Source organism: Protopterus annectens, chromosome 7.part1 (assembly GCF_019279795.1).
Source record: "Protopterus annectens isolate FY-2018-M chromosome 7.part1, PAN1.0, whole genome shotgun sequence".
NCBI classification, from domain to species: Eukaryota; Metazoa; Chordata; order Ceratodontiformes; family Protopteridae; genus Protopterus; species Protopterus annectens.
Genome location: NC_056740.1, coordinates 3,079,549 through 3,107,451, shown reverse-complemented (window position 1 = coordinate 3,107,451; position 27,903 = coordinate 3,079,549). Strand labels below are relative to the sequence as shown.

Genomic DNA, 27,903 nt, shown 5'->3' with positions numbered 1-27,903 from the left:
GAAAACCTTTCTTCATCAGTATCATCCATCTGCCCATCTTCATTGCATTAGTGTGTCTTGTCAACTGTTGCCATATCTCTCTCTCTCTCTCTCTCTCTCTCCCTCCCCTTCTTCGACACTCATGCCAGACTGTCCCAGGTCTTAACAAGCACAATCCATCCACCTGTTTGGTAGATGCCCTCATTTCCTCTTATCTTTTTCCTGTCTGTCAGAAATCATCCTCACCAGATTGTCGTCTGGTTTTTATGCACACGTGAAAGAAAACAGAAGCTGGATAAACGCCTGGTATACACCTCAAGCGAAAAAAATGAAAAGGCTAATGGTTAGACCACAGCTGAAGATAAAAATGGAATAATCCACGTCAGGAAATAAATCACTTGCAGCTTCACAGTAGTGCCCTTTATAAAACCAAAAGTTGTAACTGAGATGCAGTAGTCAAGGTAGGAAACGGTTCACTTGCAGTTTCACACCACTTTATTAAACAAGAGTAAGCTAAGTCAGCTGATCGCTTCTTCAGACTCATAAAAACAGTTAAAACATTGGTATTTAAATATGGTTCAACCAATGAAAACACATATAGAACTATGACATACCATTGAAAATAGGGATGGGAGATGTAAACCGCTCTTCTCAAATACTATAGAAGATGTTAAAAGCAAGGAAGGTCATGATTTTAAAGTTACAACTTTTGGTTTTATAAAGGGCACTACTGTGAAGCTGCAAGTGATTTATTTCCTGACGTGGATTATTCCATTTTTATCTTCAGCTGAGGTCTAACCATTGGTCTTTTCATTTTTTTTATGCACACGTGCCCAAACTACAGTCATCTGTTCTCTTTGACCTTTTTCTGCAGCTGTTGCTTCTTTGCCTCTAGCTTTGACCTCTTCATTCAGATTTCCCTTCTCTTCATCCACCCCTCTCATATACTTGAAGTTGTTAACCTGTTCCACTATTTTCCATCTGTCTCAATCCTCTGCTTCTTCTGATTTGCACCCCCCCCCCCATTTGCTGCCATTACATCGGACTTATCTGTACTCCGTTTCATCTCATGGGCCTTCAAAGGAAACTGAATGGAATGCAAAACTGAAGTTCTTGCTCACTCTGCCTGTAATGCCACATCTTTTGCATACCGGAACTTTGCTGATATGCCCCCTCTGACCTATTTGCTAATGTCAATCACCAGTATGAACAGAGGTGGCCTCAGAGGTGAACTCTGCACACCCACTCCCACTAGGAACTGCTCTGTGAGACTGAACAGTGTTTGTACTTGAGTCATTAGGTCCTTGTACATTGCCTGCACTAACTCTACCAATGTTTCTGGGATGTAGAATCATCACAGGACTACCCAAATCAGATACTTTGGGGAAAACATATGGCAAGGTCCCAAGTCTAGGAATGCCCGTTTGGAGTGAGTCTCTTCTCATCTCTAGCTTCTCAAGCATCTGTCTTGTTGCAAACTTCAGGTAAGTTGTGCTGCATCCTGATCTGAATCCGAGCTGCTCATCTCCCATATTACTTTTTACTCTGCGTATTCCTTTTCCAGTCACCCCCTCCAGAACTTTCATATAGTGTGATAAGAGTTTGATACCTCTGTACTGCTCACAGTTGTTAATGTCCCCTTTTATCTTGAACACTGGCATGCTTATTCTCTAGTCATTTGGGACATGCCTTTTTCTCCATATTGCAATGAGTACCCTCAGGAGCAATTTCTCCCCTATTTCACCTACGATTTTTATCTACTGTGATCTCATCTGACCCTGCTGCTTTCCCTGACTTTATTTTCCTTAGTGCTGTCCTTACTACTACTATTGGGGTGGACTTCTTTCATCGTAGGCTGTCTGTGGGACAGTATAGCTTCTGTTTTTCATTCAGAAGCTGCTGGAAGTATTCCTTCAATCTGCCTTTGGATGTCCTGTGGACTGGCAAGCATTTTGTTGCTGGCATCCCTTATAAAGTGTCTATGTTCATCTTTCAGTCTTTGTTTTGCAACCTGATATAGTTTATTTGCGTCTTGTATGGAGTCAGTTTCCAGAAGATGGTAGGAGTTGTAATACCAAAGAACAAGCTTCAGAGGCACTGTCTTAGCCTTTTAGTATTTCTGGCAGACATTATTTCCACAAGAAAGATATTGGAAGTACAGGTGATGTCTTCCACTTCTCCTTACTTAGTTTTTAATTGGGACATAGTTTTGCTGTAGAGCAGTCTAGCCTTTGTCCCCTAAGGTAGCCTCTGACAGATTTGAGCCAGCCTATCCACCTACCAGTATCTTTTCATAACAAGTCAGAGGAATACATTTTGCACACCTTAGATGTTCATAGCTGAGGTTTTATCTACACAGAACTAATTCCTTTAGGAAGGAGACTCTTCTGTTTGCATCCTCCCAATAAACTAGCTTGGTTCTACGGTTTCAAAAATCACTTTACACAGGTGGCTTTCTATTTCCTTGGTTTGTTCAGTACACAACCATTCTTTACCATGCCGACCCAAAGATCATTCTGTGAGATCTACTTATACAGCTTTCTTTAGAAATTCATCAGTTAATGATATCTGTTCTGCTGCAACCTGGATTGTTGCACACCTTTGCCAGGCATTATAAACTATATGTTCTTGAGGTCTAAGGCTTTGTTTTGAACTAAAGTCCTCGAGGTCTCTACCTGTGTATTTTGTAGCTGGGATTCTGACCCATCAGTGGGATCGGGTGGACAGAATGAGTGGGATATGGTAGATGTTCTTCGTGTTTCACTGTTGCAGTGATCACTTTTGGGTGATCTACTTGCAGTAGTCCTCAGTTGGCCTGATTAACAAATTCTTGGGTCCTGCGTCGGTTGCTGTCCCTTCTTCCATGACATCCGGTCATCAGGGGTATAAAACATGCAGCTGACACCATTACATCAGTCTTTCTTGCCGTGTGGTGCCCGAAGCAGAAGTAGTTTGCAAATGTGCCGGTCGGCTGACTCCTGAAATTTTTGTTTTAGAGTTTCAGAACCGAAGTCTTCAACTAAAGTTAAGTGTACCCCGTTGGGGACACTTTTTTTCTGGCTCCTTACCGATTTCAGTAAAAGTTAATAATTGCATTACTTATGGAAAGCAAATACCTCATAAAGATTTTCATTCGTACTGTATTCCTTGCCTAGGCCCTGACCACGACGTACCTTGCCATCAGTTTTGTGCTTTATTTAATCAACGCACTATCCATCGTCTGTATATTTTCACCTCTAAATATTTCGGTTCTTGGTTTAATTATCCAGAAATGTCATCGGTTAGACATCCGACTACCGGGATTCCGAAAAAATACAAGGATAAAGACAGAGACAAGCCGCTGAGGTCCCAAACTGCCGACGACGCTTCTCCTAAGCCAGTCGCCAGTTCGCCGGTGCTGAGTGAGGCGCTTTTGCATGCCTCAACTATGGAACCTGCGGATGTCTCTACCTTGGATGGGCCCGGAGCTGCTGTGCAGGCACCGGCTTCTGAGGGTGTATTCAGGCCTATGGACTTGCATATTAAACCGACGCTTCCTTCTTCTTTTAGGCCTAACTCTAGAACCATGCCTAAAAAAACAACGCCCAGGCTGCATGCTCAGGCCTCTATGCCTAAAAAACAAATAAGAATGGCTGAAGATCTTGTAACTCTAATCAGGGGAAGCCAGCCCCCTCCCCCTTCTAAGATACCTAGGACTGAAGTTGTTTATGATCTTCTGACCAGGATTCTGATTTTTCTGATTCTTCTGATGATCTGGATTTGCCCTTATCTACTTAAGAGGATTCTGATGCAGAGAACTTTATTCCCTCTGCTTTCCCTCCAGAGGATTTTTCTTTTGGTGAAACCTTGCATACTCTAGGGGAGCATTTCCACTGGAAAAGCCAGGATTTTTCTGATACAAAAAAGAGGCTTAGGGATTTCTTACTCTTGCCTCAGCATAGGCCTTTAGCTATTCCTCCTGTACTAGACATTGTTGATACTTTCTCGGAATCTAGTTTGGCCCCTGATTCTTTGCCTCTTGCTCCCAGAAAACCAGACCGATATTACAGGGTTCCTGATTCTCATAAGCTCCTTTTTAAAAATCATATTCTGGATCCAGAGACCATTTCCCAGGGACCCTAGGGCATTAAGGTTTCTACTACTAAAAATCCCACCCCTTCTGATAGAGACTCCAGGGCGCTGGATAGATGGGGTAAGAAGGTTTACACTTCTGCAACCTTGGCCATTAGGGCTTTAAACTGCCAGTTTCATAAGTATCAACAACATGTTATTGGATTGCTTAAACAGAAAATGATGTTGATTCCTGACTGTGCGGAAAATAAAGAATTACAGGATTTAATGCATTCTGCTGAACAGGTTGGAAAACATACTTTGCAATGTGGATTTGATTCTTTAGAGGCCTCTTGCAGGGCTGCTGTTACTGGGTCTGTGCTCAGTAGGCATGCTTGGCTCAAGGAGCAATCTTTACCTGATTATGTTAAAGCAAAATTGTTGGATGCTCCCTTAAACCAGGACCGCCAGTTTGGCAACAAGGCTGAGGAATTTCTTAAAAAGATGGAAGATAAAGCTAAATCAATGCAAACTGTTAGTTTCTTACAAATTCAGCCTCCTAGATTTAGTAGGCACTGGCCCTCTAAGAATTGGTCCTTTCCAGCCCCTTCCAGGTCTTCTCAAGCCAAACCCAGACATAGCAGAAGGCAAATTCGGCAAGCCATGGGGTTCATGGCCTCCTGCATTCTTCTAATTCCATATGCAAGGCTGCATATGAGGAAACTGCAATGATATTTCAAAAGCTTATGGTGTCAACATTCACAGAATCTAGAAGCAATGATTCCTATCGTACCTTGCTTACGCCTAGAATTCCTTTGGTGGGCAGAGGCCTGCCACCAGAACAGCGGACTACCAATTCACACTACCCCCTGCCGTCCAAACCTTAACAGATGCATCAGACTATGCAAAGGGGGGGGGGGCACCTGGCAGGGAAGTGCATTCAGGGCAAATGGAACCCAAGTCAAATGCACCTGCATATCAATCAAAAAGAAATGTTAGCTGTACAGAATGCTCTGACAACCTTCAAGGACCACATTCTTCCAGGACAATTAACAATAAAGACAGACAACACCACTGTTATGTGGTACATAAACAAGCAGGGAGGTACACATTCTTACTCCCTCTATAGACTAGCCATGTCATTGTGGAACACAGCCCTGAGCTATCAGGTACATCTACAACCTCAGTTCCTGCCAGGAAAACTAAATACACTGGCAGACGAACTAAGCAGAAACCTCATGGACCCACACGAGTGGAAACTGGAACCAAGGCTTTTCAACATGTTGACAAGCAAACGGGGGAGCCCAGATATAGACCTGCTTGCCTCCCGCCAGAACTATCAGTTGGACAAATTTTGCACAAGGACTCCCCACAAACAAGCTTTTAAAGTGGATGCTCTGTCCTTCAGCTGGAAAAACCCATCAGTTTGCCTTCCCCCCCCCCCCTCTGCCTCTTCTCTCCAAGACTGGCCAAGCCAACACTGGTACCCCTTCTTGCGCAGTGTGTCACGTTGGCCCCATGGCACCTGCCTCAGGCTCCTACTCTATTGTCTCAGCAGGAGAACCAAATTCTGCACCCTCATCTTCAAACACTGAATCTAGCAGCCTGGCTAATTACATAATTTCTCCTTTACCATCCCTCAGTAAACCAGTGATGGATATAATTTTAGAGGCAAGGAGGCCTAGTACTAGAAAGTCTTACGCTGAAAAATGGAAAAGATTCTGTGCCTGGAACCAATCTCAAGGGATGAGCACAGCAGTGCCCAATTTACCTCAGATTTTACAATACTTAACTGAGATGCTTCATAAGGGCCTGTCTTTCTCTTCCATCAAAATTCACGCCTCAGCCATCTCAGCTCATTAATTTGCCAGCCTTCTTTCCTAATCCTCAGAACAAAGGGGAACGGATTCTGCATTCTTTAGACGTGCACAGACAACTTTAGATTCTACTTGGACAGAACTGAACCTTAAAGGAAATCTAATCAACTGCTGGTGGCATTTGCTGCAGGGGCATAGGGGAAGGCTATTTCAAAGCAAACCATTTCCAAATGGATAGTCCATTGTATTTATTTCTGCTACAAACACCATGGAAAACCTATCCCACAGGGGATCAGACCCCACTCTTTCAGGGCTGCATCTACCTCTACAGCCTTTCACAGAGGCGTCCCTACCAGGGACATCCTAGAAGCTGCTACCTGGAGTTCTGTACATACTTTCACCAATCATTACCATCTGCCAATTTTCTCTGAATCCAGAGCTGGCTTTGCCACTGCAGTCTTGCAGGGCCTTTTAGCTGGTCCTAATTCCATTTAAATTCCTCCTCCCATACTTAGCTTTGGAAATCTACCCAAAATTGATGACTGCAACAGTGAAACATGAAGAACATTGTAAAGTTGTGTACACTTACCATAAATGTAGATGTTAGAGTGTATTCACTGTTGCAGTCCTGGTTACCCTCCCTCCAGCCCCCTTCTTATTTTGGATATACCTATACTTTCCTTTGCTATCTTCAAAAGCTTTTTAGGTGTATTTGCTTTTTTGTTGGAGGTATAACCTTGCATATTTATAGATTTAATTGTTTCCCATTATGGGGGCACCTGATATCTGGGGCAAGAAAAACTGATGTAATGTTGTTGGCTGCATGTTTTATACCCCTGACATCATGGAAGAAGGGACAGCAACCGACGCAGGACCCAAGACTTTGTTAATCATGCCGACTGAGGGCTACTGTAAGCAGATAACCCAAAAGTGATGACTGCAACAGTTATCCAAGTTTATCCTTTCAGGACATCCCTCTCATCACCCTCCGTTCAAAATGGTAATTTATGAAGGACACTTTGAACTCTTATCCATCAGTTGTATCATAGGGCAGTTCTACTTATTGGCAAGAAACACGGTCTGTGGTAGCTTCATCCCAGATGCATTAAGGGAAAGAGAAAAATTAGAGTAACTCTGTGCTTGGAGCACTGGTTTTAGTGCCTCTGGTCCAGCAAATGACCCAAAGTTCCATCTGTCATATCGGATGGACCATGGTGAAAGGATCCAGTGTTTACAGTAAGTACATTACCTTTTCTTAGCCATTTCCCAGTATGTAAATGCATTACCATTACTGATTCATCCTGGACTGTTAACTTCGGATGATTATTTTTTTTGCTACATGGGGGTCTGCTTAGTCATTCAGGTAAGTGATGTTCCATGAACAAAAATTCAGTAGCCATTAAAATAAAATCTTTCAAGTTCAGTCAGCAGTTTTCAGAGTATTCATATCAAGTATAGTTTTGGGGTGCTAGCCAGCATGTAAAAGCAGATTTTGGTCTGTTGCAAAATTGCTGTGACTCTTACATTTTTTTGCTATATAGTTTGCAGTTATGGTTCCTGTTTTAATGGGTCCTGAAGGTTTTTCTTTGAGGAGTCCGTGTATTTTGTTATAAGGCAGATGTTCTTCGTGTTTCACTGTTGCAGTCATTACATTTGGGTAATCCTGCTGGCAGGTTGCCCTCAGTCGGCCTGAATTCCAAAGTCCTGGGTCCTGCGTCGGCTGCTGTCGCCCCTTCCCTGACGTCAGGTCATCAGGGGAATAAAAGAAGCAGCCAACGCCATTTTCTTTAGTCTTTCTTGCCGCGCGGTGCCCGAAGCAGTTTGCAAATTCGAATTTCAGATCCGAAGTCTTCTATAAAGCTAAGTACCCCATTGGGGAAACTTTTTTTTTCTTGCTCCAGAACCAATGAGAAAAAGTTAATAGTTGTATTTCTTGTGGGACGCAAATACCTCATAAGGACTTTCATTCTTACTGTATTCCTTGCCTAGGCCCTGATCATAATTTCCTAGGTTGTCGGTTTTGTGCTAGATTTAACCAACGTGCTATTAAGCGTCTGTATGATTGTGCTTTAAACTACTTTGGACGCAGATTTAATTATCCAGAAATGTCATCGGAAAGCCATCCGACTACCAGAGTTCATAAAAAACGCAAAGAAAAAGAAAGACCGAGGCCCAAAACCGACTATGAAGCTTCTCCTAAGCCAGTCGCCGGTTTGCTGGTTCTCAGGTGCTTTCGCAGCCCCTGACGACCGCTACTTCAGAGTCGCAGGCTGCTACTGACTCCCACGTGGAGTTGGCCATGCTGCTGGAAACTCAAGGTATTGGAGCCTCGGACACTATTCCTTCAGATCCGGAGCCACTGAGCAGGCACCGGCTTCTGAGAGTGTATTCAGACCCACACATCTGTACATTAAACCGACTTCGAAGGCAAAGACTAAAGCAGCTTCGAAGGCAACAAAGCTACATCGAGCCACGTGGACAGGCCTCCATGCCCAAAAAACAATGCTCAAAATGGCTGAAGACTTGATTACCTTAATCAGGGGTTCCCATCCCGCTCCTGATAAAAGGCCTAGGCAATAGACTGACTATGAATCTTCAGATCAGGTTTCCATTTCTTCTGATTCCTCTTCTGATCAGGAATATTATTTCCCTCCCATGAGGATTCTGATGCTGAAGAATCCATACCTTCAGCTTCTCCTCCTGAGGAGTATTCTTTTGGGGAAACCTTACATACCATGAGGGAGCATTTCCAATGGGAGAGCCAAGATTTTTCAGAGTCTAAAAAGAGGCTCAGGGATTTCCTGTTACTACCACAGCACAAGCCACTAGCCATCCCTACTATGAATCTTCAGATCAGGTTTCCATTTCTTCTGATTCCTCTTCTGATCAGGAATATTATTTCCCTCCCATGAGGATTCTGATGCTGAAGAATCCATACCTTCAGCTTCTCCTCCTGAGGAGTATTCTTTTGGGGAAACCTTACATACCATGAGGGAGCATTTCCAATGGGAGAGCCAAGATTTTTCAGAGTCTAAAAAGAGGCTCAGGGATTTCCTGTTACTACCACAGCACAAGCCACTAGCCATCCCTACTATGAATCTTCAGATCAGGTTTCCATTTCTTCTGATTCCTCTTCTGATCAGGAATATTATTTCCCTCCCATGAGGATTCTGATGCTGAAGAATCCATACCTTCAGCTTCTCCTCCTGAGGAGTATTCTTTTGGGGAAACCTTACATACCATGAGGGAGCATTTCCAATGGGAGAGCCAAGATTTTTCAGAGTCTAAAAAGAGGCTCAGGGATTTCCTGTTACTACCACAGCACAAGCCACTAGCCATCCCTCCTGTGTTAGACATTGTAGATGTGTTTTTGGAGTCTAGACTTACCCCTGACTCCTTACCTCCAGCACCTGTTAAGCCTGACAGATATTACAGGGTTCCTGACTCGCATAAATTCCTTTTTAAAAACCCTGCTGCAGACCCAGAAACTATTTCTCAGGGCCCCAAGGGTAAGGCTTCTGCTGCAAAAAACCCTACCCCTTCTGACAGGGATTCTAGTGCACTGGATAGATGGGGAAAAAAGGTTTACACACCTGCTACCTTGGCTTTAAGGGCCTTAAACTGTCAGTTTCACATGCTCAAATATCAGCAATATGTCATGGCATTGCTTAAACAGAAAATGTTGTTAAATTCTGAATGTGCAGAAAACAAGGAAATGCAGGATATTTTGCATGCAGCTGAGCAAGTTGGAAAGCATACTTTGCAATGTGGTTTTGATTCTTTAGAGGCCTCCTGCAGGGCCACAGTTACAGGTTCTGTAATTAGAAGGCATGTTTGGTTAAAGGAACAAAATCTGCCTGATCATGTTAAAGTTAAATTATTGGATGCACCTTTACAGCATGGTTCTTTGTTTGGTGTTAAGGCAGAGGAGTTAAAGAAAATGGAGGACAAGGCTAAATCTGTACAAACGGTCAAAGATTTCTTACAAGTACAGCCACCTAGGTTTAGTAGACACTGGTCAACAAAGAATTGGTCCTTTCCTGTGTCAGACAGACCACAAAGGGGCAGACCCAGATGCCCTAGAGGCAGATCCCAGGCGCAAGTATCATACAGGTCAAAGCAATGGGGTGCTTCTACCTCCAAAAGTGGAGAAGACAAATCACAACCTTACAGGAAACGGTCCCAATGACTTCCCCCTGCCTGCACCCAAGCACTTGTTTCCTGACAGCACCCTTGGGGGGAAAATTAGCACTTTTTTCTCAAAATTGGCACATTATAACCCAGAACAAGTGGGTTCTAAATATCGTGTCACAAGGCTACAAGTTCCATTTCCATACCCTGCCAAAGGCAAACAGCTGGCCAGATCTGCCAAAAAATCAATGGGCAGAGGCACAAAAACAAGTCTCATCCGTCATGGACATGAGGGCCATTCAACAAATGTCAGAGCAAGAGCGGGGACAAGGATTTTACTCAAGACTGTTCTTGGTACCCATAAAGGACAAGGCCTGGAGGCCAATACTGGACCTATCGATTCTGAATACATTCCTGGATATTCCAAAATTCAAAATGTTGACTTTACAGCAGCTACTGCCCATGCTGAGCAAGAAAGCTTGACTTGCAACTTTAGACCTAAAAGAGGCATACTTGCATGTCCCAATCAGACAAATATGCAGAAGATACTTCAGATTCAAGGCTGGCTCAATGCATTATCAAGTCTCTGCACTGCCATTTGGCTTATCTACTGTGCCCAGGGTCTTTACAAAGTGCCTGGCACCAGTAATTGCATTCTGCAGACAGAGGAATACAAATATTTCCTTACTTGAACGACTGTCTAATTCAAGCAAAGAACAAGGACATCCTTCTACAGCATCTGACATTTGTGAAAAAAAAAAACTTCTAACATGCCTAGGGTACACAGTCAACGAAAAGAAATCAAAAGTCGTACCCTCTCAAGAGATAATATTCCTGGATGCAAGCTTAAATACAACTGCCCAGATGGCTTATCTCAAGCCAGACAAAGACAACTGACTACTTACTTCAACATGTTAGCAACAAAGGCCCAGTTATCTGCAAGAAAAATTCTGCAGGCTTTGGGCTTCATGGCATCCTCCATCCTACTAATTCCATATGCAAGACTGCATATGAGGAAACTTCATTGGAACCTAAAAAGCGTTGTGACTCCACATCGCCACAGCCTGGAAACTATAATTACTCTCATTCCCTGCCTGCAACAGGAGTTTCGATGGTGGGCAAAGGCTTGTCATCAAAACAAGGGACAGCCATTCACATTACCCCCAGCCAAGCAAACACTAACAACGGATGCGTCAGATTATTCCTGGGGAGCCCACATGGCAGGAAAATGCATTCAGGGAAATAGACCTCAAACCAAATGCATCTACTTATCAATCAAAAAGAGATGCTAGCTGATCAAAACGCCCTGACAGCCTTCAAGGACCTTACTTCAACCAGGACAACTATTGATAAAGACAGACAACACCACGGTCATGTGGTATATAAACAAGCAGGGGGGCACACACCCTTACCCCTTTGCAGACTAGCCATGACTTTGTGGGACACAGCATTGACTTACCAAGTACATCTACAGGCACAATTCCTGCCAAGAAGGAAAACTACTCTGGCAGACGAACTAAGCAGAAACCTCATGGATCCCCACGAGTGGCAGCTGGATCCACAAGTCTTTAACATGATAACAAGGAAATGGGGATGCCCATACATAGATCTATTTGCCTCCCCTCACAACTACCAACTAAAAAGATTCTGCACAAGGATTTATCACAGACAAGCATGGAAAGTGGACGCCCTATCCTTCAGCTGGAAAAACTAATCAGTATATGCCTTTCCCCCTCTGCCTCTCCTCCCCAAGGGTACTCCTAAAGGTCAGACAGGAGACGCCAGTGATTTATTTATTTATTTATTTATTTTACATTTGTTAACCGGGAAATTCCGACTGGACCAGGTCCATTTTCAGCGGAGGCCCGGGGAGAAAAGCTCCAACATCAAGTTGTACAAATACAGTACATCCAGCATAATACACAAAACAGGTTACATCATGTATGCTGAGCATAGTAATATAACAAGAATTAATAAAAACACTCCAGGTAAAAGATATAGAACATGGGTAAAACGACAATGTCAGTCATACTTTGGTAAGAAAAGAAAATATATCAAGTAAGATTCTACAGTTAAAAGTACCCTTTCAGATGACCAAGCCTACAGGGAATCAGAGCTCCAGCATGTGATCAGAGAGGACTTTGGGGAGTTAATAGTAGTATGGGTAGGGTTATGTGATACAAGGGCATAACCATGTACTAAGAAGGTGCAATTTGAGGGAGTTTTTGAATATGGATGTGGAGGGGGCAGTGGACACAGATAGGGGAAGAGAGTTCCAATTTCTGGCAACGGTGTGGGAGTAGAGTGCTTTCTCTGCATTATTTTTAGCCTTGGTGATGGAGAGGAGAGATTTTTCACTGGATCTTGGGTATCGGTTTGTAGTATAGATAGATGATACTGATTGCACCAGACTGGCCCCACCAGCACTGGTACCCAATATTAAAGAGCTTGTCTCAATGCCCAGCTTGGACTCTTCCTCAAGTGCCACATCTACTGTCCCAGTAAAATAATCAGATCCTGCAAAGCCAACTCAGGACTTTAAACCTGGCAGCATGGCGGATAATGTAGTCATACAAAACAAACCTCTCAGCAAAGCTGTGATGGATGTCATTTTGGAAGCCAGAAGGCCCAGTACTAGAAAATCTTAAGCAGGAAAATGGAAGAGATTCTGTGCTTGGAACCAGGCACAAGGAACGGATACAGCTGTGCCAAATATTCCTCAGATTTTACAATACTTAACTGAGATGCTTGATAAAGGCCTATCTTTCTCATCTATTAAAATTCATGCCTCTGCTATTTCAGCTCATTACAATACAGAGCCACCAATCTTTTCTCATCCCTTGTTAAAACAGTACCTCAGAGGAGCCAAAAATGTAAGGCCTCCAAGGAGATCACCAATACCTGCATGGGACCTCAACTATGTCTTGGAAAAACTCACCCTGCCTCCTTTTGAGCCAGCTGCTACTGCCAATATAAAGTTTTTATCTTGGAAAACGGTTCTGCTCCTAGCAATAACTTCTGTAAGACGAGATTCAGAGCTACAGTCATGGCTGTGGAACCTTTTATAATTTATTATCCAGACAGGGTCTCCCTTAGGACAAATCCAACATTTATGCCTAAAGTGGTGTCCAGTGTGGCTCTTAACCAAACCATTCATCTGCCAACTTTTTATCCAAATCCACAGAACAAGGGGGAAAGAATTCTGCATTCTTTGGACGTACACAGACCGCTTAGATTCTACTTGGACAGAACCAACGTTTTCAGAAAGACAGAGCAATTACTAGTGGCATATGCTGCAGGATCACAAGGAAAGGCTATCGTAAAGCAGACTATTTCAAAATGGATAGCCCACTGCATTTGTTCTGCTACTTAAAACATGGCATCTAGTGCCTAAGGGCATTAGGGGCATTAGGTCACATTCACCAGAGCTGCAGCCACTTCAGCCTTTCTCTTCTGAGGGAACCTATTTTTCCTTCTCTGTTTTATACAACCTATATATATATATATATATATATATATATATATATATATATATATATATAAATTTTGGCTACCATTTTAGGGGGCACCTGACATCTGGCGTAAGAAAAAACTAAAGAAAATGGCGTCTGCTGCTTCTTTTATAGGTTCATAGGTAAGTACTAGGCTATCTGCCCATGGGCATTTATAAGCCTAGCCACAGAGTGATGGCTTTCGCCTCCTCATTAGATTAGTAACCTTGGGCCTCTGTCAACAGGGCTCCTGAAGTGATCCCAGGGTAGAACTTACGATTACCCATCCACTCATCAAGATTTCTCTTGAAGAGGGTCAGAGAGGAGCTCTGTCTAATATGGATTGAAATTGTATTCCAGAGTGAGGGGAGTCACTGGGACAGGAATCTATCCCTCCAGCATGTCCTGTTTATTGTTGTACATAGGTTCAAGTCGCTAGAACGAGTGGTTCTGAGGGATCTCGTTTTTTTGAGGTTGAAGCATGTCCATTAGTTCAGGGTTTGACATGGATGTCCTTCAAGGATGCATCTGCAGTCATCACATATGGGTTGTCCTGCCTCAGGCAGCCCTTCGGTCGGCCGGATTCCAAAGTCTGGGTCAGGCGTCGGCTGATGTCGCCCCTTCCCCGACGTCAGAGCGCCTGGGGTATAAAAGCGTCAGCCGACGCCATCTTCCTCAGTCTTTCTTGCCGCGTGGTGCCCAAAGCAGAAGCAGTTTGCAAGTGCCGGTCAGCCAGCTCCTGTAATTCAGCTAAACCGAAGACTTCAAAAGCTAAGTACCCCGTTGGGGACTCTTTCTTGCCTCAGCCGATGTCAGATAAAATTAATAATTGCTTAACTTGTGGGAAACAAATACCTCATAAGGAATTCCACTCTTACTGCCTACCTTGCCTAGGCCCAGACCACGACGTCTCGGCCTGTTCCGCCTGTGCTTCCTTCAACCGACGCACTCTAAGACGTCGGTCGGAGTTTGCAGAGGAATTTTTTGGGGCTAGTTTTGCTTACAAAATGCCGTCGGAGACAACGACTACACTTTTAATACAGAAACGGAAGGACAAGGACCGGCACACACGGTCCGCGGTTTTGGCTGAAACCACGGCCAGGCCTACCGCGAGTGTCTCTGTCTCTGCTGAAACAGTCCTTGGTACTATCGTCCACCGAAACCATGCAACCGACAACCTCGGCCCTGGAGGCCATTACTGTATCGGTTGTTGAATCTCCATTGGAATCTGGTGTCCAGGAACCTTCCGATACCATTCCCTTAGACAAAACTACACCAGCACGTGGTGCAGCCAGGCCTCCTGCATCCATGTCTATTAACGCCTTCTCTGGGGCTAAAGCTGCTAAACACTCTAAATCTATGCCTCCCAGGGTTATCTTTCAGGGACCCACTACAGGTTCTCAGATCCTTAGTCTAGCAGAAGACCTTATTTCATTAATTAGGGGTTCTCAGCCTCATCTGGACAGGGACTCTCAACCTCCTACAGATAAAAGGCCCAGGGTTGAGCCCTCTGATCCCCTCTCCTCAGATGAGGCCTCTGATGGCTCTGCTCTCTCGGACTACCAGGAGGAGGCTTTTCCGGCCTAAGAGGATTCAGATGCAGAGGAATCTATCCCTTCGGCCTCCCCTCCTGAAGAACTGTCTTTTGGGGAAACTGTGCACACTGAGGGAGCATTTCCAATGGCAGGGCCAGGAATTCTCTGACTCCAGGAAGAGATTAAGGACCTTTTTGCATTTGCCTCAACATAGACCTTTGGCTATTCCCCCTGTTTTGAATGTCATTGATGATATGTACTCTGAATCTAGCACAACCCCTGACACTCTCCCTCCGGCTCCTGCCAAACCCGATGGGTACTACAGGGTCCCAGAATCACACCTTTTCCTTTACAAGGCCCACTCTGCTGATCCAGAAACTATCTCCCAGGGCCCTAAAGGGGTTGCAGCTGTCACTACAAAAAATCCACTCCCCTCTGAAAGGGAGTCCAGGGCTTTAGAGCGATGGGGTAAAAAGGTGTATACTTTTGCTACCCTTTCTATGAGGGCTTTAAACTGTCAATTTCATATGATACAGTACCAAGAATATTTGTTAGATGAATTGCATAAAAAGCTGTCTTCCCCTGAACCCCTAGATCGCAAATCACTTCAGGATCTGGTACATAACTCTCAACAGGTTAGCAACCATTTCTTGCAGTGTGGTTATGATGCATTGGAAGCTTCATGTAGGTCAGCTATGACAGGTGCAGTCATACGTAGGCATGCTTGGCTGAAGGAACAATCTCTGCCAGACCTTGTTAAAGCAAAGCTTCTGGATGCTCCACTGGAAAAGCAAAAGTTATTTGGCTCCACTGCTCAGGAGGTGTTAAAGAAATTTGAAGAAAAGGCAAAATCTGTTCAAACAGTCAAAGATTTTATGCAAGTCCAACCACCTAGATTCAGCAGAAATTGGCCTTCCAAGAACTGGTCCTTTCCAGGCACAGACAGATTTCAGAGAGGCAAGAACAGGCGTGCCAGAGATAGAGGGCAAGCTAGAGGCTCCTACAGAGGACGTCAATGGCAGCATCCCAACCAGAGAGAGGTAGTGCAGGCCCTACAACTGCTGCACAAGGACAGACTCAATGACTTTACTTTGACACCGCCAACCAGGGCTCAATTGGAAGCACCTTTGGGCGGAAAGCTTTCCTTATTTTCAGAGAATTGGCACATTATTACAAGGGACAAATGGACACTACATATAATAGACAAAGGATACAGGTTCCATTTCCACACATTACCGAAAAGAAAAGGCATGCCAGACCTGCCACCAAATCAAAGGGCAGAGGCTTTGAAACAAATCTCCAACTTAATGAAAATGAAAGCAATAGAAAAGGTTCCTCTCGCAGAACAAGGCCAAGGATTTTATTCCAGACTCTTCCTTGTTCCAGGAAAAGAAAAGCAATGGAGGCCTATTCTCGACTTGTCCGCACTAAATACTTATCTCATTGTGCCAAAATTCAAAATGCTGAGACTACAGCAACTCCTTCCCATGCTGGGCAAGGGGTCTTGGCTGGTAACTCTGGACCTCAAGGAGGCATACCTGCATGTCCCTATCAGACAAAGCTGCAGAAGACACCTCAGATTTCTTGCAGGTTCAGAGCAGTATCAATTCTCAGCATTGCTCTTTGGCTTATCTACTGCGCCCAGAGTATTCACGAAATGCCTGGCATCAGTAATTGCACACTGCAGACTTCAGGGGATGCAAATATACCCGTATCTGGACGACTGCCTTATACAAGCGGACAGCCAACAGATTTTGGTAAAACACTTGAATTATGCCATCTATCTTCTTCAGGCCTTGGTATATACAGTCAACATTCACAAGTCAAGACTTGTACCATCCCAAAGAATAACTTTTCTGGGTGCGGATCTGGACACAACCACCCAAATGGCTTTCCTCACAGAAGAAAAACAAAACCAACTACCGGATTACTTCAAAAACCTGTCGAGACAAACTCGGCTGACTGCAAGGAAAATCCTGCAGGCCCTGGGTTACATGGCTTCTTGCATTCTTCTGATTCCTCAAGCAAGGCTACATATGAGGAAACTCCAATGGTACCTCAGGAGTTTATGGACTCAGCAGTCACAGCTTGGAAACTTTGATACCACTCATCCAATGCCTTCAAAGGGAATTTCTGTGGTGGGCTCAAGCAAGCCAGTCAAACAGGGGTTTGCTCTTCAGCAAACCAATAGCCAGCCAAACCCTTACAACGGACGCTTCAGACCACGGATGGGGAGCGCACATGGAAGGAAGATGCATTCAAGGACTATGGTCACAAAAAGAGCTACGCATGCACATAAACCAAAAGGAAATGCTGGCAGTGATGCATGCAATCGAGGCCTTTAAGTTATTTCTACATCAAGGTCACCTGTTAATAAGGACAGACAACACTACAGTTATGTGGTACATAATCAAGCAAGGAGGCACCCATTCCTACCCTCTTTGCAGACTGGCAATGAATCTATGGGAACTTTCCCTGACTCTCAATATACAGCTGCAATCCCAGTTTGTACCAGGAAAGGACAATATGCTGGCGGACAGCTTAAGCAGGAACATCATGGATGCACACGAATGGATGCTGCACCCAGACATCTTTCATCAGATAACGCAATCATGGGGGACACCGGACATAGACCTCTCTGCCTCCCCACACAATCATCAGCTGGACAAATTCTGCACAAGGACATACCACCCACAAGCATGGAAAGTGGACGCCCTCTCTTTCAGCTGGAGAGCTCTAACAGTGTATGCATTACCTCTTCCATTAATGACCAAGGTCTTACTGAAGATCAGGGCAGAGCAACCAAGAGTGATTCTGATAGCTCCGGACTGGCCAAGACAGCACTGGTACCCATCGCTAAAGAGCATGTCACGGACAAAACCATGGCTTCTGCCACAATGGCCGCTTCTCCTGACACAGCACAATTACTAAACTCTGCATTCCAACCTGAAAACATTACAGCTAGCTGCCTGGAAAATACCTTGACTCATCACCAGGATAAGCTATCCAAGAGAGTGAAGGATATCATCATGGAAGCTCGCAGGCCTTCCACAAGAAAGGCATACTCAGCAAAATGGAAAAGATTTCACACCTGGAGCACCTCAAAGGGCCTAGATGCAACAGTTATGAACATGGCACATATCCTGGAATATTTAGCAGAAATGCTCCACAATGGCCTGTCTTACTCTTTCATTAAAATTCATGCTTCAGCAATTTCAGCAGAGTACAATACTGATCCACCTGTCTTCTCTCATCCTCTGCTAAGACAGTTTCTAAGGGGAATTAAGAACATCAATCCTCCAAGGAAACCACCAGTGCCTACTTGGGACCTTAACTTCGTGTTGGAAAAACTAACACTGCCTCCCTTTGAGCCAGCAGCATCTGCAGAACTACAGTTCTTCTTTTGGAAGACTGCCTTCCTTCTGGCCATAACTTCAGCAAGAAGAGTATCTGAGTTACAGGCCCTCATGGCAGTACAGCCATTTCTTATTTTTCATCAAGACAGAGTCTCATTGAGAACCAATCCTTCATTTATGCCAAAGGTGGTATCTAGGGTCTCATTAAACCAAGCCATTCACCTGCCTGCCTTCTTTCCAAATCCACAAAACAAAGGGGAAAAGCTTCTGCACACCCTGGACATACACAGACAGTTGCGCTACTACTTGGACAGAACTAAAAATTACAGAAAAACTGACCAGTTGTTTGTAGCATATGCTGCTGGTGCACAAGGAAAAGCAATTTCAAAATAGGCAATTTCAAAATGGATAGGGAATTGCATTCGTTTCTGTTACTCCTTTCATGGAAAAACTGTGCCAGTTAACATTAGGCCTCATTCGACCAGAGCCACAGCCACCTCCACAGCCTTCTTAAGAGGGGTGGCTACCAAGGACATTTTAGAAGCTGCTACATGGAGCTCCGTGCATACATTTTCCAAGCATTACAACTTACCTTTATATTCCAGATCCAGAGCAGGCTTTGCTATGGCAGTCCTGCAGGGCATTTTAGCTACACCATCCTTTACATAGATCCACCACCCCCCAGATTGGCTATGGTATTCTACCCATATGTGATGACTGCAGATGCATCCTTGAAGGACATAGTACAGTTTTGTACCTACCATAAATGTAGATGTCCGATAGGTATGCATCTGCAGTCAGGTTTACCCTCCCTCCTTCCCCTTTGTGGTATTTCTTGGGTACATTCCCCTCATAGCTAGCTGGGGTTATCTATTATGATGCATTTGTTTTTATATATGTATATATATTTTTGTGCATGTTTGGAATTTATTGCATTTCTCCAAATGTAGCCTTCCTTAGAGGGCACCTGGCATCTGGGGCAAGAAAAACTGAGGAAGATGGCGTCGGCTGACGCTTTATACCCCAGGCGCTCTGACGTCGGGGAAGGGGCGACATCAGCCGACGCCGGACCCAGACTTTGGAATCCGGCCGACCGAAGGGCTGCCTGAGGCAGGACAACCCATATGTGATGACTGCAGATGCATACCTATCGGGCATCTACATTTATGGTAGGTAAAAAACTGTACTTTCTATAGGTCAGGCATAGGTCACCTCTGAGCAGACGGTAAGTGACTGAAGAGCTGCAGCTTTTTTAGTCGTGCTTCATAGGGTAATTGTTTAACGCCTTTAATCCTCTTGGTGAGGTACTTCTGTGGTCTTTCTAGTTGTTGCAGGTGTCTAGTGAGGTACATCCCAAATTGGGCATTGTACTCTTATCGGCCTAATGAGTGAGGAGTAAAGGGGCACAATCACCTCCTTGGATCTGGATGAGAAACCCTTTGTGATCAGGTGTGCCACATAGAAGGATTTCCTGACCGTTTTGGCTATGTGGTTATCAAAAGAGAGCATGCTATCTACTTGGGTACCCAGGTCTCTAATTACTTCTGTACTTAGTGGATTCCCATCTATGTGGTAGTTTGTAGGTACTTTGTTTTTCCCAAATGGGATTACTATGCATTTTTTGGCATTTAGCTTGAGGCCGTGATTTTGACACCAGGTGTTTGTCTCTGTGAGACCCTTTTGCAAGTTGCCTGTGTCAGCTGGAGAGTCAATTATTGCACCCAATTTACAGTCCTCTGTGAACTTGGTTAGCCACAGTCCCTCCACCTTTACCTGTACTTCGGAGAAATATATACCGAACAGGAGGGGTCCCAGGACTGAGCCCTGTGGGACTCTGCTTGTGACTGGTTTAGAGTCAGACATGGTGCCTGCCACTCTTACCGTGTGGGTTCTGTCTGAGAGCCAATTGGCAACCCATCTCGTGACATGGGGGGGGGGTTGATATTTAAGCTGGTGTATGATTCCTGAGAGTGGGATGGTGTTGAACGCCTTAGCGAGGTCCAGATATGCTGTGTGGACCACCTTCCATTCATCTATGGCCTTGGTGACTGTTTCGAAGAAGTCGACCAAGTTCAGGAGGCAAGGTCTGCGTTTAACAAAGCCGAACTGGGTGGGGTCCAGTGTCTGGAGTTTCCCAATGTCCCTGTTAATGAGCTCCATGATAATGCGTTCCATGGCTTTGCAGACCAAGCTAGTCAAGCTTATAGGGAGATAGTTCCCATGGTCAGTTGTGGCACCACCTTTGTGGAGTGGTACAACTGTTGCTGTATGCCATTCTTTGGGTATATAGCCTGTAGAGCGGCTGAGTTTGAATAATGATTTGAGATGGGGGGGGGGGGGTTTAGTTCATTTTGAAGCTCATGTAAGACGCAACCTGGGATAGCATCTGGTCCCATTGATGCTGTGTTTTTGGCCTTTGCAAGGGCTGTCTTTACTTGTGTGTCTGAGATATCTAGAGCGCCATATTCTTCTGGATGGGTGCTAGCCCCTTTGGTGGGGGGGGGGGGGTGAAGTTTGCACTGAAATTGTCAGCCAGGATGTTGGCAATGTCTGTTGGTTTAGTGTATTTATGGCCATTATGCACTAGCTCAGAGCATATCTGAGAGTTTGCTCCTAGACTCTTGACATAGTTAAAGAAGGTCTTGTGGTTTTCCTTAAGAGTCATTGGCTACTTTTCTTTTGAAGTTGGCCTTGGATGATTTAATGAGGGAGCGCAGTTTTTCACTGATGTTAATCAGAGATGCCTTCTTATTTTGGGATTTTGTTCTATCTTGCAGAAGATTCATCCTTCTGTTGTAAAGTTTATTTATGGCCGGGGTCCACCATACTGGCTTCCTCTCTTATGAGGAGTTGGTCTTGGTTTTACTTGGGATGGCTCGGTCCATGCATTCTTGAAGGTGTTCATAGAATGCACTTGTAAAGGATTCTGCCGATGGGTTATTTTCCGTTTGATTGGGAGCTTTGAAACTTCCCAACTCAGTCTTGAGGAGTGTGAAGTTGGCTTTAGAGAAGTTTTTTACTTTGATTTCCTTGACTGTGGGGGAGGGGGTCGGGATGTGCATGTCCAGTCTGATTAGTTTGTGATCTGATGTTACCAATGACGAGTTTACCTCGGGTGTGGAACATAGGTTCCCCATGTTGGTGATGACCAGGTCCAGTATGTTGTCACCTCTTGTGGGAGTGGTGACCAGCTGTTTAAGGGCGTTTGAGTTTATAAACTCAAGGAAGCGTTGGGCTAGGGCATTTGAGCTTGAGTAGTTTTCCCAGTCAGTGTCTGGATAGCTGAAGTTAACCCAGTAGCATGGTGTTGGGTAGAATCTTCATACTTTCTAATGTTCTCATTAATGCAGCGTGAGGGTCCTGAGTCAAGGTGGGGGAGCTGTAGCAAGCTATAAATTGAACTGTCAATTTACCCGCTATCAATTGCACTTGGATGGTCTCAGATTCCGCGTGCTGTACTACTAACCTGGAGGTGTGGGTGTTCTTGATGAATATGGACACACCCCCTCCTTTTGTGTTCCGGTCCTGGTTTTGGGACCTAAAGGTATGGTAGGTGTTATAGCCTGGTAGTGCTGGGGTGCTCTCTGGAGCCTTGAACCAATTTTCTGTCACTGCACATACGTCGATTTCTTCCATACTAAGGAGAGCCTTGAGTGCGTGCATTTTGAGGTTTAGACTTCTGGCAGTGTGCAGCATTACCCTCAGTTTTTGTTTATTGCTGTTTATGGAGGCTGGTTTGTCTTTTGAGCCTTGCCTAAAAAAAGGCAGTATTGGGGCGGCAAGAGTCTTGGCCAGTATTCGAAAGCCCAGGGGCGACAGGTGCAAGCAGTCTCTGACAAAGCAGTGTGACTTGTCAAGCATGTCGTCCCAGGCTGACAAGTACTGGATCCCCTTTGAATGACACCAGTAGTTTAACCAATTGTTGAAACTGATAATTTTTTCTTCATATACTGGCATCATTTTGGGTGAGGGCAGGATGCTACTCTGGGCTACATGGTCAGAGAGCTCCTTCATGTCTCTTTTCATGTAGTCCAGGGAGGTACATCTCCGGTCATTTATGCCAACATGTACAATGACAGAGTCATATTTGTACTTGTTGTGGAGTGACCTGAGTGCATGTGTTATGTGGCGGATTCTGGCACCCGACAGGCAGCTTACGGTAGCCTTCTCCTTGTTCAGTCTAGTGAGCGGGACGTCTGTGTGCCTGATGATAGAATCACCAATTACTAGTGAGTTAGGTGTGTTGTTTAGCCTTAGGGGCTGTTTTTTGCTTGGCACAATAACGTTGTGACATGTGTTACCTGGTTTCTGTTGTGGGGTGGGGGTTGCTTGGGTGTATGCTTAGGAGGTCTTTGTTTAGGCAGGTTCTTATTTAGAGCCTCCGAGTATGGTTATGCGTGTTTCCGAGAGTTGTTTTCTGGTGCAGCTATGGCTGGTCTGTGCGAGTCTGGTAATGTGGTGCTAGTGCTGCCCTTCTTGTGACTGGTTGATCCAGTCATGGGTTGAGAGAGCTTAGCCTCCAGTTTGGCTGTGTAGCTGCATCTCTCACATGTTTGTGTTGGTTGGGAGGAGGAGGGGGTTGTCTGTGTACATGAGGCAATTGTAACATTGCCTCAAGATGCCCAGATTCACCAGCTGGACCGGAGAGCACACCTGAAGCTGTCCCTTGAACATGTCTGAATAGATGGTTGGGACTGTATTGCTGATTGGATGAGTAAAGAGCCTTATACTTACTAAGTATAGGGCTGAAGTGTAAGCTAGTGCTAGTTTTAGTGAGTTTTAGTAAGTGCCGGTCGTAAAATGCCTTATTTCTAGTGCTGGGTTGAAGTGTTTCAATTTTAAAGGGAAAAACTGGAGTGCAGACTTCGTGGAGCCTGGAATAGTTTAACCGCAGCTAAATAGCGCTGCGCGCGAAACCGCGCTAAGCGGTTTTTATATCAGGGAGATCAAAAAGGATAGAAATTAGCCCAAAATGGCCAATGAGCTACAAGTTGCTGGGTTGGGAACACTCCTACAGGGACAGATAGGCTGCTCAGAGTTCCCTCTCTCAGTGAACAAGGAAACCACTTAATTCTCCAAGTATGATATGGGCAACACAGGAACCTTTATCACAGTCCTGGATTTAGCAAAGCCTGAAAACTGGACTAGACTAGTTCAGAAAGGCGGGAAAACAAGGAATTTTTTTTCTTTTTTCAGAAACAACAGACATGCAGAGCTTAAATTACTTTAAATACACAGAGGAGGCTAACACACTTGAGTGTGTAGCCTGCGACTGTGTTACAGGTAACTTAAATGCAAAAACAACAGACAGCAACTTTTTTTCAAGTGCAACAAAGAAATAAGTACAGTAAGCAATGCAGATATCATTAGGGATCCACAGAAGCGCTGAAATTCCGCGTTTTAGGCGGAATTAGCGTTTCAGGGAAACAACAAGCAAAAACAATACTTAATCAAGTCCAAAGTCTCTTTCTTTTGTCTTCATTTTTTTAGAAACAGAAATGCAGATCTTAAATTACTTTAAATACACAGAGGAGGCTAGCGCACTTGAGTGTGTAGCCTGCGACTGTGTTACAGGTAACTTAAATGCAAAAAGACAAACAGTAACTTTTTTTCTAGTGAAACAAGAAAATAAGTACAGTAAGCAATGCAGCTATCACTAGGGATCTACAGAAGTGCTGAAAAGCCGCATTTTAGTTGGAATTAGCTTTTCAGGGAAATAACAAGCAAACAAACAACAAGCATACAAACAAAGCTAGATTCAGCAGGCCTGGATCTAGTCTATGCAACAGCAAACAAAGGTGTACCAATTTCAGTAAGAAACAGTTCACATATGCAGGCACTAAGTCTTTAACCAGAAATTCCCAGCTCAGAAGGGCAGAGTCCAGCCTCTCTTCCCACAAGAGTGCAGACCACGAACCTTCTTAATGTAAAATAACTGGCCTGAAGCCCAAGTGCTTAAACCAGAACTAATACACTTTTAGAATAACAGACACTGAGCCCTCAATCAGCAGTTCCCAACTTAGAAGGATGTAAGCTACCTGTCCTGCCAGCACAGTGCAGGCCACAAACCTTCCTAATGTAAAACAACTGGTCTGAAGCCCAAGTGCTTAATCCAAAAGACTTAGAATGATAGCTACACTTTAATCAAGTTACTACCAAGCAGTAATAAATACAGTTGAATACTTTAAAGAATGCCTGTATTAGTTCTCAAGTTATACAAACAAAGCTAGATTCAGCAGGCCTGGATCTAGTCTATGCTACAGCAAACAAGGTGTACCAATTTCAGTAAGAAGCAGTTCAAATATGCAGACACTATAAGCCTTTAGCCAGAAATTCCCAGCTCAGAAGGGCAGAGTCCAGCCTCTCCTCCCACAAGAGTGTAGACCACGATCCCTCTTAATGTAAAATAACTGGCCTGAAGCCCAAGTGCTTAAACCAGAACTAATACACTTTTTTAGAATTACCGACACTGAGCCCTCAATCAGCAGTTCCCAACTTAGAAGGATGTAAGCTACCTGTTCTGCCACTACAGTGCAGACCACAAACCTTCTTAATGTAAAACTGGTCTGAAGCCCAAGTGCTTAAACTAAAAGGCTTAGAATGAGTTACACCAAGCAGTAATAAATACAATTGAGTACTTTTAAGATGACGCAAGGAGACATGCGTGAATGGGCATACCTTCATTGAAGGTTGTGCGTTAGGGCCGGTAACTCGGCACGTAAAAATCAACTACCAATTCTTAGCAGACCGGAGTTCCGCTGTGGCGTCCCCTAACTGGGAAAAGCCGAAAGACACAACAACTTTTAAGATGACGCAAAAGCAAAATAACGTAGGAAGAAACACAAATACAGTAAAAGCAGATAAAAGAACAATTTTTTTTTTTTTTTTTTTTATGAGTAAGCAAATGAGATGGGCCCAGGAGGAGTATCCAAGTGCAAATTTACAAGAGGGGCGGTTTCAAAGCCACCAAGATCAACACCAAAACAAAAACAGTTAGGGTGGGTGGGGACCTACTGAAAAAACAGTCACAACTTCCAGCTAGATATTGCTCAATGCAACACAAACAAATTAATTTAAATCGTGTATTTGAAAAAAGTGCAGATAAATATTTACTTAACTTCACTTACACGTTCAGTTGATTGCATGCAGGTCTTAGCTGGCTAAAGCTCGCAGTTTAAGCAGAAAATAATTCAAATTATACCCCTGACAACCTGACATCAGGGAAGGGGCGACAGCAGCCGACGCAGGACCCAGGACTTTGGAATTCAGGCCAACCTGAGGGCAACCTGCCAGCAGGATTACCCAAATGTAATGACTGCAAAAGTGAATACACTCTAACATCTCCATTTATGGTAAGTACACACAACTGTACTTTATGATTGAAGACTACTACTGTGCATTTCATTTTGCCAGTTACCTTTTTTTTAAAAAATATTTGTCACCTTTCAATGAGCAAATTCATCTTATTTTGTCATTTTCTTTCAGGAATTTGTCACGTAAAGATTTGATGGAGTATATAAACCTTCATTACAAAGCTCCTCGTATGGTTCTTGCTGCAGCTGGAGGCAAGTTACATTTGTCTCTGTCTCTGTCTCTGTCTCATTTCAACTTTCCAGTTTTGCAGAATGTCCGGAATTTTACCTCATACTTTTGGTCTGTTCCTCATAAAACATAAGCATTCTGGCATATCGTTAAGAAAACAGATGTTTAAGTTTTGGATTTCTGTATTCTTCAGAAGATGCATGCTAAATAAAACCTGTTAGTCTTTTAAATTTCTAAATTTATAAGACCAGTATTTAAAATATGTTCTTGATTTTTAGGCCTTTGTTCCCACTGTTTTAGGTTTGGATTTCTTGTGCTAAGAGGTTGAGAGGTGTAAGAGTATGCAGGTAAGTGTACCAGTAAACTGTAATGCCAGGGATGCCAATCCATGAAAAATAATTAGTGTCTTCCTTAGAAGATGAGCAAGACCATTTTCTGTGGTTTGCCTCGCAAGGGCATGTCATTTGTGGAGAATACTCAACCTCATTAAGAAACACCTCTGATCTTTTAAGACAGTGTGTAGCTGGATTCCAATCTTCACTGCTTTCAAGAAACCCAACAATTTCTAGAGCCCAACAAGCTTCCCAGTACCTGTACAATAATTCTGTTTTGGATCTTTTTCCTTGATACTGCCAGGGCTCTTATTTGGCTCCAGACCCTGTTACCCTTCCAGATGAGGAGAGATGGAGGCTATTCTGCATTTCTAATATCCTGTCCTTCAGGGATATCAGCTATCAGACACACATGACTAAATGCCAAGGAGTGATCCTAAAGCTAATTAATTTGCTTGGAGGTCACTGACGAGACCCTTAAGTTGCATTTTTCCAGAATGGTGTATAGCGTTCAGAAGTTGTACGAGTATGGCATAAAAAGGGAAATGATGCTTTGAATGCAGCATCAATGGCAGCAATACCAGACTCCAACATAAGAAGGCATGATGGTTGATAATCCAACCCCTACCAGAGGACGTTAAGGAGCACCTATAAACAGAAGTTGCCTGTTTGTTCTTCCCACACAAAGTAGTTTTAGGATGTTACTTTCTTTTTCTTCTATGACTTCTCTTTCTTCTAACCAGTCTCATACGCCATAGAAATTATCCATCCAAGTACTGTAATTTCCACCTCCATCATGCCAAGAGTCAGAAGGCCAGGCAGATGCAAACCTTTGACAGCCATAAGTAACAAAGCCATAAAAAAGATAGTGCCTTCTGGAAATGGTTCCCTAGGATCCTGTTAGCAATTTTAGCTGTCCTTAGGTGGCTGCTTCCCTTCCTCTGCCTTAGCTAGAACCCTCTTCCCATATCCTTGGGATAGGGTTGAATTTTGGGAAAACTGGAGAAAAATTACCTCAGACAATTGGCTTCTGGGTATTAACTTTTCAGTTTTCAGAGAAGAATTTGAGACCTTTCATGGGATGACTCCCATTTTAGCAGACCAGATTGAGCTGGCCTTAACCATCCTCAATCAGCTTCTGTCCCTGAAGTCATAGTAGAGGGGTATCAGAGGAGCAGCAGAAATCCATACTCTTCCTTGTTCCCCCAAAAAAGATGGCAGATACTAGACCTTTTAAAATCAAGTTTGTTTGTAGAAGTACAGAAGATGTGAAGTTGTCCTATCTTGCCTTCATTCTGTACTGATGGGTTCAGAGCCGATCCTCTGTTCCGACTCTGCCGTTTACTATAGCTCGAGGTCTTCAACCAGCTCGTGGGCTCACTCCCTATCCCATGATGCACTGGTGCCTTCCTCTGATCTCGTTGGCCACGGAAACAGATCGGGTGATTCTTCCAGCTCTGGCTAAGTGGGAAAAATTTTTTTCTATGTATTCCTCTAGCTTATATTCGTAATTTATCTTTAATAGTTTAGTTAGTAAATATTTAGAATGCGTATATTATGTAGTGTGTTTAAATAGTTTATTAGTGAGTGTGTTTAACTTTTTGGCCTCTATTTAGGCCTAAATAGTTCCTTATCCCGTTTCTACTTTGTTTTTCCAGGGTTTAAAAAAA

The 27,903-nt window shown here is 43.9% G+C and overlaps 1 protein-coding gene across 1 annotated transcript in view; it reads left to right on the top strand.

The window, feature by feature from the left end:
- LOC122807612 (cytochrome b-c1 complex subunit 1, mitochondrial) overlaps window positions 1-27,903 on the top strand; it is a 712,697-nt gene that overhangs the window by 196,339 nt on the left and 488,455 nt on the right. The window contains exon 6 of the mRNA XM_044078521.1: window positions 25,845-25,924. Within this exon, the coding sequence (XP_043934456.1) occupies window positions 25,845-25,924 (80 nt within the window). The remainder of the gene's footprint in view (window positions 1-25,844; window positions 25,925-27,903) is intronic.